This window comes from Scyliorhinus torazame, chromosome 2 (genome assembly GCF_047496885.1).
Source record: "Scyliorhinus torazame isolate Kashiwa2021f chromosome 2, sScyTor2.1, whole genome shotgun sequence".
Taxonomy (NCBI): Eukaryota; Metazoa; Chordata; class Chondrichthyes; order Carcharhiniformes; family Scyliorhinidae; genus Scyliorhinus; species Scyliorhinus torazame.
In genome coordinates this window covers 62,755,858-62,771,158 of record NC_092708.1, presented here as the reverse complement: position 1 = coordinate 62,771,158, position 15,301 = coordinate 62,755,858, and the positions used below count along the sequence as shown (strand labels likewise).

Below are 15,301 nucleotides of genomic sequence, written 5' to 3'. Positions count from 1 at the left end.
GAGAGGGTTCTCAGTAGATGGCTTGTGTTCTTGCAGTGTCAGGGAGTTGCATGGAGACAGGATGCATATTTTTGTTCAGTGCCTCGGGAAGGAGTGTGTGGAAAGAAATGTTTTTACAGCAAAAGGAAAAGTAAACTTGGGCTTGGAATTTTTGCACAATGCTCTAAAGATTCAACATTCGCTCACTGAAAATGTGTTCCCCTTGTATAAAATGAGAATCCATGCTGGTTACATGGTACTCCAAATGCATTATGAGGTTTCCCTATGCTGCTACCTCCCTGAGACGAACTTAAAAGTGCTGCGGGAGGATAGCAGGGCACCTAGTTTAGTGTTGGCCTAAACTATCACCAGCACCAAAAATTAAATCTAATTTTCACGCGGACATGTAAAGATAAAGTCGCCATCGTCCCAGATGACCATAAGCTGCTTTCCCCTTTGAGCGAGAGAGCTGTACTGGTGGTGATTTAACTTGGGGATCACCATACCTCAGGTGAGGGGCAAGGTGGTGAAGGCTGGCCTCCATAAATAACTTCAGCTGGTACGGGAATGGAACCCGTGTTGTTGGCCTCACTCTGCATCACAAACCAATTGTCTAGCCAACTGAACTAAACCAGCCATGTAAACTCAGATATGTACCTTTCAAAATATAGGATGCGGTCGATTGGTCATGTTGCGCCTGAAAAGTAATGTGCCGCGGCGCAACATGACCCCGCTCCCGAAATCTAGCCGGCTCGTAATGCCTCGTGTGATCGAATGCGATCACGCGACACGTTGCAATGTGAATCCCTACCCTCACTTTTTAGCAAATCTGCATATTCTGAAAACATGCAACGCATGAGAAGGGAGAGATTGCTATCAACTGTGAGAAGGGAATAATAGATTCACTTTGAAAGGAATACAGAAACTGATAAACTGAAGGGTTTGCAAAAGCAGAGCAATGGACTGAAGAATGTTTGTGATTTTCTTTGATAAGAGGAAGTTATCCTGACAGTTTGTGAATGAGCTTTCAAGACATCAGACTCTTGTACTGTGATGATGTACCTGCATCAAGGTGCTTGACAAAGAAAAGTATCAACAAAAGATTGGAGAGTGACACCATCCGCATAGTAAAGTATGTCATCCTTGGCCAGATTAACCTGGACATTTTTTGGGAGAATCACTCCTATATTTGGAACTTTGCATAGTTGAAGCCTACTAGTAGAAGTGTTCTGAAGGAGACCATTCGGCCCATCGAGTCTTCACTGGCTCTTGGAAAGAGCACCCTACTTAAGCCCACACCTCCACCCTATCCCCGTAACCCAGTAACCTCACGATTTTGGATGTGGAGATGCCGGCGTTGGACTGGGGTGAGGACAGTAGGAAGTTTTACAACCACAGGTTAAAGTCCAACAGGTTTATTTTGAATCAGGATTCACCTAAGGACGGAGCAGTGCTCCGAAGGCTAGTGATTCTAAACAAACCTGTTGGACTTTAACCTGGTGTTGTAAAACCTTTTTGGACACTAAGGGGAATTTATCATGGCCAATCCACCTAGCCTGCATACCTTTGGACTGTGGGAGGAAAATGGAGCACCTGGAGGAAACCCACGCAGGGAGAACGTGCAGCCTCCGCACTGACAGTCACCCTAGCCGGGAATCAAACCTGGGACCCTGGAGCTATGAAGCGACAGTGCTAACCACTGTGCTACCGTGTAAGCCTCAAGGTCTCATCATTGAACAACTGTTACATCAATTTACAAATGTCTAATGTGCGTGTATAGTGTTTATTTAGATTGTGGGTTTGAGTAAAATTGATTTTGAAAATTGCATAAGAGAAGATAAAGGGGGAGGAATGTCATATTTGTGATGTCTGTCCGAAGTACAGCTAAAAAAGGTCACGTGACTTGAGGGAACAATTGGAACCAAGAGTGAGTGATCACCCCAGAGGGTGGAGTCCTCTTTTGGGTAGAATACACCTAGCAGTCATGTAGTAAGCAAGCACTTGCAGCTATACCAAGTTACTCCATTCATAAATAAGGGCAGCACGGTAGCATTGTGGATAGCACAATTGCTTCACAGATCCAGGGTCCCAGGTTCGATTCCGGCTTGGGTCAATGTCTGTGTGGAGTCTGCACATCCTCCCCGTGTGTGCGTGGGTTTTCGTCCGGGAGCTCCGGTTTCCTCCCACAGTCCAAAGATGTTCAGGTAACGTGGATTGGCCATGATAAATTGCCATTAGTGTCCAAAATTGCCCTTAGTGTTGGGTGGGGTTACTGAGTTAAGGGGACTGGGTGGAGGTGTTGACCTTGTGTGGGGTGCTCGTTCCAAGAGCCGGTGCAGATTCGATGGGCCGAATGGCCTCTTTCTGCACTGTAAATTCTATGATAATCTATGATAAATACCTTCTTGTTCCTAACAAAGTCTGAAGTCTCTTGACAATGTCAGAAGTGTACTACAATACATAACGTGTTTGTCATAATATACACATCAGTATATGAAGGTGCAGAGACACACACTCACTGACACACTGCAAGTCCAATCAACACACACAACACAGCAGCCAATCACCAGTTAGGGCACGGTCACTATAAAGACAGAGGACACTAGTTTTCCCGCTCATTCGGGATGCAGCCTCTGAGACAGACAGAGCCCGCAGTCAGTAGCACAAATATCCACCATGTGCTAGCAGTATAGGCTGGTCAGGTAGGCATAGGTCTTCAGTCAATCTAACATAGTGCTGACCCACAGTGCAAATATGTTTAACAGCTCTTTGTTAAATAAAATAGAGTTGTACTATTACAAGTGTTGGTAGCCTGTCTATGTTACTGCTAAGGTAAACTCAGTCTCCACAGATCCAGAGTACCCAATACATCATGGTACCAGTATGTGATGTTAGAGTTTAAAGACCGACCTTCAAGTGATCTGCTTTCAACCAGCAATCAGCCACCCGGTAGTATGGACAGCGTCCTCCCTCCCCCGCCGCTCCGCATCACCAACAACCTCGGTGCAAACTGGCAAATCTTTAAACAACGATTCCAGCTATACCTCGAAGCTACAGACCTGGAAGCTGCTTCAGACGCCAGGAAGATTGCTCTCTTCCTTTCCACGGCCGGGGACCACGCAATCCATATCTTCAACTCTCTCACTTTCGCTGAAGGTGCCCAAGTCCAAGTTCAAGACAGTCCTGCTCAAATTCGACAGTCACTGTGACATCGAGGTAAGTGAAAGTTTTGAGCGCTATGTCTTTCAACAGCATCTGCAGGGTAAGGATGAACCTTACCCTGAGGTAAGGAGATACCTCACCCACCTTCGCATCCTTGTGCAGTCCTGCAATTACGGCTCCACCTCCGACTCAATGATCCGTTGCCAGATCGTTTTTGGTGTGCAATCGGACCCCCTACACCAGCAGCTCCTCAAGGTTAATCTTGCTGACCGTTGCGATAGCCATCGAGACCTGCGTTCTGCATGAACACGCCACTAACCGATACACATTCAAGCAGCTGAAACGGCGCGGCAAGGTCCCCATGAGGCAGAGCGGGTGCAAGCCATTAAACAACTCCAGGGCCTAAACCTGGATGAGGGCGGCCATTTCGCACGCTTTTTGCAGGCTCCCGCGCAAGCGCGCACTGAACGAGGGGGCGGCGAGGCCGGAGACCGCACTGCGCAGGCGCACACTCCGTACGACCGCACCGCGCATGCGCCGTGGCGTACCGAACTTTCTGACGTCACGACGTGTGGCAACTGTGGCTCCGCCCACTTAAAGCGGCAATGTCCTGCAAAATCCCGACGCTGTCTCCAATGTGGCAAGCTTGGCCACTATGCAGCCCTATGCAGGTCTGCTCAACCTACTCGTCGCTCCAACAAGCCATGCAGGGATGTCCGAACCATCCAGCCACCGGTCACCGATTCCGACTCCGACTGATTCCGGAGCTTGACACCGAGGACCCTAAAGCACCATTTTGGGTGGGCATCATCACCAAACACACGATGCTCCAGAAGACAAAAGCCAAGTCTCTCCCAATATTCAGCATTGATCCGGACGACGAGTGGTGTGCCACCCTCACGGTCAACCGATCCAGCATCCGATTCCGCCTTTACACCGGTGCCTCAGCCAACCTCATTGCGCGGTCTGACCTCGAAAGCCTCCATGTCAAGCCTACCATCCTGCCATCCGCCAACCAGCTTCTGGACTATAATGGTAATGCCATTGCTGCCAGTGGCTCTTGCCAGCTTGAAGTTTCGCACTAGTCATTAAAGGCTAACCTGCCATTCGAAATAGTGGGATCCACTAAAGCCTCTCTGCTTGGTGCTCAGGCGTGCAAACGTCTAAACCTTGTCCAAAGGGTTCACTCCCTGTCACCCGCTGATGCTTCCGCATCTCAGGACGCTGACTTCCGGACATCGCTAAACGCCATCTTCACCCGATACCACGGTGTATTCGAGGGCATGGGCACACGCCCATACATTTACAAAATCTTGTTAAAACCAAATGCCACGCCTGTGGTGCACGCACCTCGCAGGGTACCAGCACCCCTCAAGGACCGCCTCAAGCAGCAGCTGCAGGAGCTCCAGGACTAGGGTGTAATTTTGAAAGTTACAGAACCGACTGTCTGGGTCAGCTCTATGGTGTGTGTGAAAAAAACCATCTGGCGAATTACGCATATGCAATGGTCCCAAGGACCTCAACCGCAATATTATGAGCGAACACTATCCCATTCCAAAGCGCGAAGAACTCACCGGCGAGATGGCTCGCGCCAAATTTTTCACCCAGCTAGACGCATCCAAGGGGTTCTGGCAGATCCAACTCAATGCATCCAGTCGGAAGCTCTGCACCTTTAACACCCCATTTGGCCGGTATTGCTACAACCGGTTGCCGTTTGGCATCATCTCTGCATCGGAAGTGTTCCACAGAATAATGGAGCAGGTGATGGAAGGTATCGAAGGGGTTCGTGTATATGTGGACAACATCATCGTCTGGTCTACCACCACATTGATCGCCTTCAACGCATCTTCCGACGAATCCATGAGCATGGCCTCCGCCTCAACAGGGCCAAAAGCTCCTTTGGTCAAACAGAAATTAAATTCCTCGGAGACCACATTTCACAGTTTGGCGTGCAGCCGGATGGTGACAAGGTATCTGCCATTAAGGCCATGAAGACACCGGAGGTCAAGAAGGCGGTCCTCCGCTTCCTGGGCATGGTCAATTTCCTGGGGAAATTCATCCCTAACCTCGCCTCCCACACCACGGCTCTCAGGAACCTGGTTAAGAAGACGACCGAGTTCCAATGGCTTCTTGCCCACGAACAAGAATGGCGGGAACTCAGGGCGAAGCTGACCAAGGCCCTAGTGTTGGCATTTTTCGATCCGGCCAAAGAAACAAAGATCTCCACGGATACCAGTCAGTCCGGCATTGGAGCAGTGCTCCTTCAACGTGACGACGCCTCCTCATGGGGTCCTGTCGCATAAGCGTCACGTGCAATGAGGCCCACCGAACAGCGCTATGCGCAAATTGAAAAAGAGTGCCTGGGCCTTCTTACCGGAGTCGTCAAATTCCATGACTATGTCTATGGACTCCAAAAGTTCACAGTCGAGACAGACCGGTCAATATCATTCAAAAAGACCTTAACGACATGACGCCGCACCTGCAGCGCATTCTCCTTAAACTCAGGGGGTACGACTTCGAACTCGTCTACACCCGGGTAAGGAGCTCATCGTCGCCAATGCACTCTCCCGATCTGTCACCACACCCTGCGACCCAGCGGGCTTCGTGTGCCAATTGATGCTCAGGTGGCATTCGCCACATCCAATCTGCCTGTCACAGACGAACGACTCATCCAGATTCGTCGTGAGACGGCCAACGATCCCCTACTCCAACGTGTCATGCGCCACCTGACAGACGGGTGGCTCAACGGCCAATGCCCTTAATTCTATAACAGTAAGAAGTCTTACAACACCAGGTTAAAGTCCAACAGGTTTGTTTCAAACACTAGCTTTCGGAGTACTGCTCCTTCCTCAGGAGAATGAAGAGATAGATTCCAGAAACATATATATAGACAAATTCAAAGATGCAAGACAATGCTTAAAATGCGAGCATTTGCAGTTAATTAAGTGTTTACAGACCCAGAGATAGGGGTAACCCCAGGTTAAAGAGGTGTGAATTGTCTCAAGCCAGGACAGTTGGCAGGATTTCCAAAGCCCAGGCCAGATGGTGGGGGATGAATGTAATGCGACATGAATCCCAGGTCCCGGTTGAGGCCGCACTCATGTGTGCGAACTTGGCGATAAGTTTCTGCTCGGCGATTCTGCGTTGTCGCGCGTCCTGAAGGCCGCCTTGGAGAACGCTTACCCGGAGATCAGAGGCTGAATGCCCTTGACTGCTGAAGTGTTCCCCGACTGGAAGGGAACATTCCTGCCTGAAGATTGTTGCACGATGTCCGTTCATTCGTTGTCGCAGCGTCTGCATGGTTTCGGCAATGTACCATGGGATATCCTTTCCTGCAGCGTATGAGGTAGACAACGCTGGCCGAGTCGCACGAGTATGTACCGCGTACCTGGTGGGTGGTGTTCTCACGTGTAATGGTGGTATCCATGTCGATGATCTGGCACGTCTTGCAGAGATTGCCATGGCAGGGTTGTGTGGTGTCGTGGTCGCTGTTCTGACGGCTGGGTAGTTTGCTGCAAACAATGGTTTGTTTGAGGTTGCGCGTCCTGAAGGCCGCCTTGGAAAACGCTTACCCGTTTTAGTCAATCTAACATAGTGCCGACCCACAGTGCAAGTATGTTTAACAGCTCTTAGTTAAATAAAATAGAGTTGTACTATTACAAGTGTTGGTAGCCTGTCTATGTTATTGCTAAGGTAAACGCAGTCTCCACAGATCCAGAGTACCCAACACATCAGTGTCTATTTTTCTTTGTAATGCTTTTTTCCTGAATAATAGCAGGTATATTTTTTCAATTCATTCATGGGACGTGGGTGTCGCCAGCATTTACTGCTCATCCCTGATTTCCCTTGAGAAGTCTTCCTGAACCGCTGGAGTCCATGTGGTTTAGATACACACACAGTGCTGTTGGAGGCGGGGGAGGAGTTTCAGGATTTTGACCCAGGCAACAGTGAATGAACGGCGATATATTTCAAGTCAGGATGGTGGGTGGTTTGGATTGGAACTTCCAGATGGTCATGGGTCTGGAAGGTGAGAAACCTTAGTGCATTGCTGCAGTGCATCTTGTAATGGTTCACATGGCTGCCTCTGTGAGTCGGTGGCGGAGGGAGTGAATGTTTGTGGAAGGGGTGTCAATCAAGTGGGTTCCTTTGTCCTGGATAGTGTGAAGCTTCTCGAGCTTTGCTGGGGTTGCACTAAATTAGCTACAGGATTAATTTGCTGCAAAGTTCCTGTAAGGCCCTCCGACAATGTCTCACTCGTAGGTTGTGCAGGAAATTGACCATGTTCGTGGAACCTACCTTTTTTTATCAGAAATGCAAGTGTTGATACACAATCCAAACAGTGTCAACTGCATTGCAGCTTTCAAGAAAATCCTTGCCGAAATTAGTACATGAAAAATTACAGTCTTACTGTTAACCATCAGAATGCGTTAATAGTTTATATTTTACATTTCTTCCAAATTCTTTCCAACTTAACAGATCGTTTCACTCATCATCAGGCATATATTTAGAAGTACAAGAATACACTTGCATGTTAGTGAGTTTAGAAGTAGCTTACTGCAATTCGATTCATCGGACCCATCTGCGCAGTCATGGTCCTTGTCACAGACCCATTCTTCAGGAATGCAGCGTTTGGTTACAACACACTGGAACTGATTTGGAGAACAGGTAACTTCAGCTGGGGGGGTGAGAGGGGGCAAAGTTCAAAAAATGCTCTGTTAGAATGTTAGTAATGATGTGGTAGCTCGAGACACACACACTGTGGCTTCCCGGAGTAAGCAAAAGGGGTTTATTGATGGAAGGCAAAGGCAGTTTGATAACAGGCACAGAACACTATACGACTTCTTTACACTTTAGCTCCCTGGCCCACACTGTCTGGTATCCTGCTCCCAGAGCCCAGCACAAACTTCCCATTGCCCCAAAGTCATGCGCTCCCACGCGATTTACCCCCAGCCAGTCATGTGGGCTGTGGAGCCCATCCCCTTGAAGGGGCCACGCTATGACAAGTGACATTAAGTGTAAGCAAAAACTTCCAGATTAATGAATGGCAATATTCGATTCAGTCTTGGCAGCTGAACATACCATTTTTTATTCAAGTTCTTACTCTGTTGAAATCCATTAAATTTGAATTAAAACCTAGCTATCACTTTGAAAATGTACCAATAATCGAGTTACAGAATCCCTATCTAAATTGCAGCCTTGCGGTTCTGAATGACATTCAAATTAAGTTAACTAATATACATACAAATTGCCCAAATTAAATTATGCATTTTGAACCAATTTTGAACCAAATTCAACTATAAATCATTTGACTGATTAGTTTCTTTCGTGGCTTGTATTTTGTGCTTGTATCTGCAAAATTTTGATGGATTGAATTAGGTCACAAATGATGGCATTAACTAAAGAAAGTGTATTATTTTGCTCTTCAATAGCAGGCTGAGTGTTTTGAAACACAACTAAATATTCTGATTTCAGATTTTAAAATGATTAATGATTATTGGAACTGAAAATTCATTAAACTAAAAACTTTCATTGAAGTGTATTACAGGATCTGCAATTTTACATAGATGCGTTCATATTTATTCTGACAAGTCATTTCTGTTGTACAATCACAGCTCTGTTATCCTTCAACTCCTATTAATCTCACCACTTGTAAGTACTGGAAAAAGTATCAGCTGATGCAGGAAAATGAATTCTCAGTGCAATACTGTTACTTTAAAAAACCTCAAAGTAGAGACCTAGCTTATTCATTATTGAATGTATCATAGACAGATGCCTTAGTTTATAACAGATTTCATCAGATTTTCTTTCAAACTAAGAGATTTATGTTAGCCCAGCTTCAGCATTGGAAATTCTCCCAGCTGAGGGTCGATAGGAGAATCAAGCAGCATTGAGATCCAGGGCGGGATTCTCTGATCCTGAGGCTAAGTGTTGACACCGTCGGAAACGCCGTCATGTTTCCCGAAGGCGTCAACATGGCCTCAGGATCAGCAATTCTGGACCCTACAGGGGGCCAGCATGGCACTGGAGTGACCCTTGCCGCTCCAGCTGCTGACTGCGGGGTCCGCGCATGCGCAGTGGCACCGGCACCAAAGAACAACAAACAAAGAACAAAGAAATGTACAGCACAGGAACAGGCCCTTCGGCCCTCCAAGCCCGTGCCGACCATGCTGCCCGACTAAACTACAATCTTCTACACATCCTGGGTCCGTATCCTCTATTCCCATCCTATTCATGTATTTGTCAAGATGCCCCTTAAATGTCACTATCGTCCCTGCTTCCACCACCTCCTCCGGTAGCGAGTTCCAGGCACCCACTACCCTCTGCGTAAAAAACTTGCCTCGTACATTGTGGTAGTATGTATTGGGGGTCATGTGGGACTGGAAGCCCTAATGTCATTGGCTGACAGATCCCGGGTCCTGGTTGGCTGTTGACCTCAAGCTCCGCCCTGAAGGCGAAGTATAAGAAGCCGGTGCCTTCCCCCGCAGGCCAGTTTACTATCGGGCTGCTGGGGAACAGACACGCTTAATAAAGCCTCATCGACTTCACTCTATTCGTCTCACGGAGTCTTTGTGCGCTACATACATCTACTCTAAACCTTGCCCCTCTCACCTTAAACCTATGCCCCCTAGTAATTGACCCCTCTACCCTGGGGAAAAGCCTCTGACTATCCACTCTGTCTATGCCCCTCATAATTTTGCATACCTCTATCAGGTCTCCCCTCAACCTCCTTCGTTCCAGTGAAAACAAACCGAGTATATTCAACCGCTCCTCATAGCTAATGCCCTCCATACCAGGCAACATTCTGGTAAATCTCTTCTGCACCCTCTCTAAAGCCTCCACATCCTTCTGGTAGCGTGGCGACCAGAATTGAACACTATACTCCAAGTGTACAAAGTGCACCAGCGTACGCATGCGCAGTGGCTCCCTTCTCCGCGACGGCCCCGACGCAACATGCCGTAGGGCGACAGGGGCCAGCGCGGACGAAAGGAGGCCCCTAGCCCAAGAGGCCGGCCCACCAATCGGTGGGCCCCGATCGCGGACCACAACGGAGGCCCCCCCCAGCGAGGTCGGACCCCACCTGCCGCCCCCCCCCCCCCCCCCAACAGGCTGCCCCCGGACTCTTCTACGCCGAGGTCCCGCCGGCTAGGAGCAGGTTAGAACGGCGCCGGCGGGACTCGGGATTTTTGTTATGGCTGCTCGGCCCATCCCGGGCCGAGAATCGGCGGGGGGGTCCGCGTGGAGTGGCCCCCGACCGGCGCCGCGCCGACCACACTGGCGCCATTGGCGGCGATTCTCCACTCTGCGGGGAATCGCGTCCCGCCGTCGGGGCGGCGTGGCGTGATTCACGCCGGTCACGCCGATTCTCCGGCCCGGCCCCGGACTGAGAGAATCCCACCCCCAGTGCATGGCCCAGCAGATTTTTTAAAAGGCTCATTGAAATATATATCATGCCATCTTGCGGGATCTCGTGAGGCATTCTGAGCATTGCAAATCTCTCGAGAGACCTCTCGCGAGACTTAGCGGCCGTGTTGTGTTATAGAGTCAGGTGCGAAAATGCCATCAGATCATGTCCTATGTTTTTGTCCTTCTGATTTTCTGACCATTTAAGTGAATGGATGGAAACATTTGGAATAGAATGAGCAGAAATAGAAAACCTTAGCTACTGGTGTATTTTAACCTGACAAAAATGCTAATTCCCGGTGGCAGCACGGTGGCGCAGTGGTTAGCCCTGCTGCCTCACCGCACCGAGCTCCCAGGTTCGATCCTGGCTCTGGGTCACTGTCCGTGTGGAGTTTGCACATTCTCCCCGTGTTTGCGTGGATTTTGCCCCCACAACCCAAAAATGTGCAGGTTAATTGGATTAGCCATGCTAAATTGACCCTTAATTGGAAAAAATGAATTGGATACTCTAAATTTATTTTTAAAAACTCTAACTCCCAACAGCAGCAAGAACTGACCTTGGGATATCCCTGTTTATATCATATCATTGAATCCTTATAGTGCAGGAGGAGGCCATTTGGCCCATCGAGAGTGCAGCAAGCCTCTGAAAGAGAATCCTGCCGAGGCCCACGCCCCGACCCTATCCTCAGAACCAAGTAACCCTAAGGGGACAATATGGGGCCATTTATCATGACCTACCAACCTAATCTGTAAATCTTTCGACTGTGGGAAGAAACCGGAGCATTTGGAGGAAACCCATGCACACACAAGCAGAACGTATAAATTCCACACAGTCACCCAAGGCTGGAATTAAACCCGGGTCCCTGGTGCTGTGAGGCAGCAATGCTAACCACTGTATCGCCCTTAGTATCACTTAGTCCTGCATCATGTGGTATTTTACGGCTATGCCACTGGCTAAAATAAATTAACATGCAGTCAAGCTGAATGGCGCAGGGGTCCCCTGTGGCCATCCCCCTTTCAACAGACATACCGGACTGGATTCTCCTACCTCCCGCACCACATTTCTGCCCTGACCCGCCGACGGGACTCTCCATTATGCCAGCCAGTCAATGGGGTTTCCCATTGTGGGGCAGCCCCACGCCGTCGGGTAGTCACCAGGCGCCGGCAAAACGGAGAATCATGCCGGCGGAGAATCCGGCCCACCTTGGGGGCGAGGGGGGTGGGGTAGATCCTGAGAGAAGGTTCAGCAGGGATAGATGCACAGTCAAAATTTGAAGAGACAACAAGTGAGTCAGGAAGGCATAAAGATTGTAGGCCCGTTAAGTCACAAGGAAATTGGGCAAGATTGGATGGTACTTATTTTAATGCAAGCAGTTTGATAAACAAGGCAGATGAGTTGAGGCCACAAGTTAAAACATGAGGGGTATGATACCATTGCTGCCATTAAGCATGGTTGAGAGAGGCCCAGGATTGGCCACTCAAAATTCCAGGATGTAGGATCTTCAGGCGAGACAGAGGAGGAGACAAAAGAGGAATGTTGCAATTTTGATCATGGATTCAAATATATCAGTAAGGAGTACAACATCTCAGAAGGTTCTTCAAATGCAGCAATATGGGTAGAATTTAAAAAAGAAGAAGGAGCAATTCTATTGCCTGGAGTGTCCAATCGGCCCTCTTAACAGTCTGAGAGAAATAGAAGAGCAGATGCGCAGGCAAATTTCAGAGAAGTGTAAAAATAATATGACAGTAATAGTGGGGATTTCAACTTCCCCAACATTAACTGAGGGTAGTCACAGAATGAAATGTTTAGAGGGAGAAGAATTTATTAAATGTATCCAGGGGAACATTTTAAGCCAGTTACAAGAAGATACTACAAGAGAGACTTAGTCCTGGACTTCGGTTTTGATAACGAAGCCAGGCAAGAGCTTGAAGTATCAATGGCAGGCATTTTGTAGACAGTGATCATAACTCCATGAGATTCAAGATTCTTATGGAGAATGGAAAAGTTGGGCCTGAAATCAAAATTCGAAAGTGGTTAGCACTGCTGCCTCACTGTGCCAGGGACTCGGGTTTGATTCCAATCTTGGGTGACTGGTGGTATATGCACGTTCTCCCCATGTCTGCGTGAGATTTCTCTGCATGCTCCACTTTCCTCCCACAGTCCAAATATGTGCAGATTTGGTAGATTGGTCATACTAAATTGTCCCTTTGTGTCCAAATACTAGGTGAGGTTATGAGGATAGGACTTGGTTGGGCTTGGTTGGGATGCTCTTTCAGAGAGTTGGTGCAGACCAAAAGGCCTCCTTCTGCAGTGAAGGGATTCTATGACAGAGATATGATAAACTGGGGGAAGGTCAATTTTAATAAGATCAGAGGTGATTTGGCCAGAGTGGATGGTAAATATGTGACAGAACATGGGACTCATTCAAGAAGGAAATAGGAAGAGTACAGGGCCAATTTGTTCCAAAACAGAAAAAGGGTGGGATCAACAAATCCAGTGAACCCAGGATATCGAGGGATATTCAGCATTGGATGAAGAGAAAAAGGGGGGCTTATGGCAGAAATCGAGGACACAAAACAGCAGAAGCCCGAGAGGAGTACAGAATATGTGAGAGGGAATTTAAAAAGCAAGTTAGACGAAAAAAAGGGAACATGAAAAGATACTGTCAGATGTTGGATGGGATTCTTCGACCCCCCCCCGCCGGGTCGGAGAATCCCCGGGGGGCAGCGTGAATCCCGCCCCGCAGCTCCGAAGCCGGCTGCCGTTTTCTCCGGCGCCGGGTTTCAGGCGGGGGTGGGGATCACGCCATGCCAGTCGGGCGGCCGTCGGTTTCTGGCCAGTCCCGCTGGCGTGGATTGGACATGGTCCCACACGGCGGGACCTGGCTGGGAGGCCGGAGGCCGGCAGCCGGCTGGTGCGGTCCTCGGAGGGGGGGGGGGACATCCGGCCCGGGGGGGCCCACGGTGGCCTGGCCCGCGATCGGGGCCCACCAATCTGTGAGCGGGCCTGTGCCGTGGGGGCACCCAAGAGCCCCTGTGGGGCTCTGCCATGGCTGGCGTGGAGAAGACTCCCCCCTGCGCATGCGCCAGAATACGCCGGTTGGTCTGCGCAGAATTCCGCAACTTCCGGTTGGCCCGATGCCGAAATGGTTCGCGGCGTTTTATACGCCGGCGTCGGGCCCTCGGGGCGATTCGGGAGAATCCCGCTCATTAAGGGTAAAAGGATAAGAGATAGGCATCAAGTGCACACTCAGTAAGCTGTGCACATGAAGGAGACACATCCTGAGTGAGACACAGGCAGAGTGGGAATTGGAACTTGGTAATTTGGGGTAGTGTGGTAATTCGGCGCGGAGTCGGAGGAGGTGCAGTTTCCCTTTTTGTTCTGTTTTCTTTGTTTGACTTTGTAACTGGTAAATTCTGCAGGGGGAGATCCAGAGTGCATTCCAGGAAGCAGGGAGAAAACCAGGGAGCACCCTGGGAAGGTAGGTGACATAACATCTTACCCCCGTGTTCTAGCAGCCTTCATTTTCGGGGCGGGAGAGAGAGTGAGAGAGCCGGGGAGCAGCTTGGAAACCGGTAAGTGATAGATATTCTGATATTCTGTGTGTTCCGACTTGGGTGCTGAAGCCACCTAAAATGGCTGATTCCCGAGTAAAATGGTCAAACCCCAATCTAAAATGGTGAACGAAAGAGGCTGATGGGAAAATCAGCCAACAGGGCTCAAACAGACAGCTGCAGGCAAAACAGTGTATTCGGCTCTGGGGAAGTCGGCCCAGACCGATACCTGCAACCATTAACAGCACATCAACCCAGCCATCTGCATACTAAGCAGCCATCCCCGGGAACAATTGCTACACATTAGCAACAATAAAGCCGATCCAGACTTTTCGGCGCCAGCAGTGGCTGAGACAAAGAAAGGTGGACGGCCACCCCCCGATCAAGAAATCGCCCCATTATTGGAGCATATCGAACCCAGTGATTGGGACCAAGTCCAATCACTTGGAACCAGGGTCAAGGTCCGCCCCGAGAGGCGGGAAGCCCCTGGGAACTATAAAAATAAGGGGCCAAGTTCAGATCGACCCTTCTTCTCCTGCTCGCAACCTTCGAGACCCTTCGACGAAGAAACAAGTAAGTGTTACTCCAGCGATCGCTACGAGATAGGTGTTCCAGACTATCGACTCGTACCAGCCTTGTTGAATCCCGCAGGCCAGACCCAATTTGATAGACCATTCATTTCCCTGACCTGGTGGGCCATCACCAAAGTTAAGCATTGGCCTTTAGTGGTAGGTAATAGTCTAGAAGTAGGATTATTGTATAAGTATTTATTGCTGTATATAATAAATGATCGTTGATTTAACTTTTACTAAGCGGTGAGCTGCATTATTAATCATTACTTGAGCTTGAACCACGTGGCGGTATCAGAAAGATACCTGGCGACTCGTGAGCAAAGGTGACAGAATTAGAGCTAATAAATCTAAGGCTAATAAGAGCAACAGTGCACCCAACTGGGGCTCCTCACTGACCGTGTGGTTTGGTTGGAGCAGCAGTTGGATGCACTTAGGAGCATGCAGGTGACGGAAAGTGTCATAGCTAGCAGTTATATAGATGTGGTCACACCCAAGGTGCAGGCAGAGAAATGGGTGACCACCAGACGGGGCAGGCAGTTAGTGCAGGAATCCTCTGTGGTTGTATCCCTCTCAAACAGGTATACCGCTTTGGATACTGTTGGGGGGAATAGCCCACCAGGGGAAAACAGCAG

General features: G+C 49.2%; 1 protein-coding gene across 1 annotated transcript in view; it reads right to left on the bottom strand.

The window, feature by feature from the left end:
• LOC140406652 (low-density lipoprotein receptor-related protein 1-like) overlaps positions 1 to 15,301 on the bottom strand; it is a 1,475,832-nt gene that overhangs the window by 256,670 nt on the left and 1,203,861 nt on the right. The window contains exon 60 of the mRNA XM_072494659.1: positions 7,697 to 7,816. Within this exon, the coding sequence (XP_072350760.1) occupies positions 7,697 to 7,816 (120 nt within the window). The remainder of the gene's footprint in view (positions 1 to 7,696; positions 7,817 to 15,301) is intronic.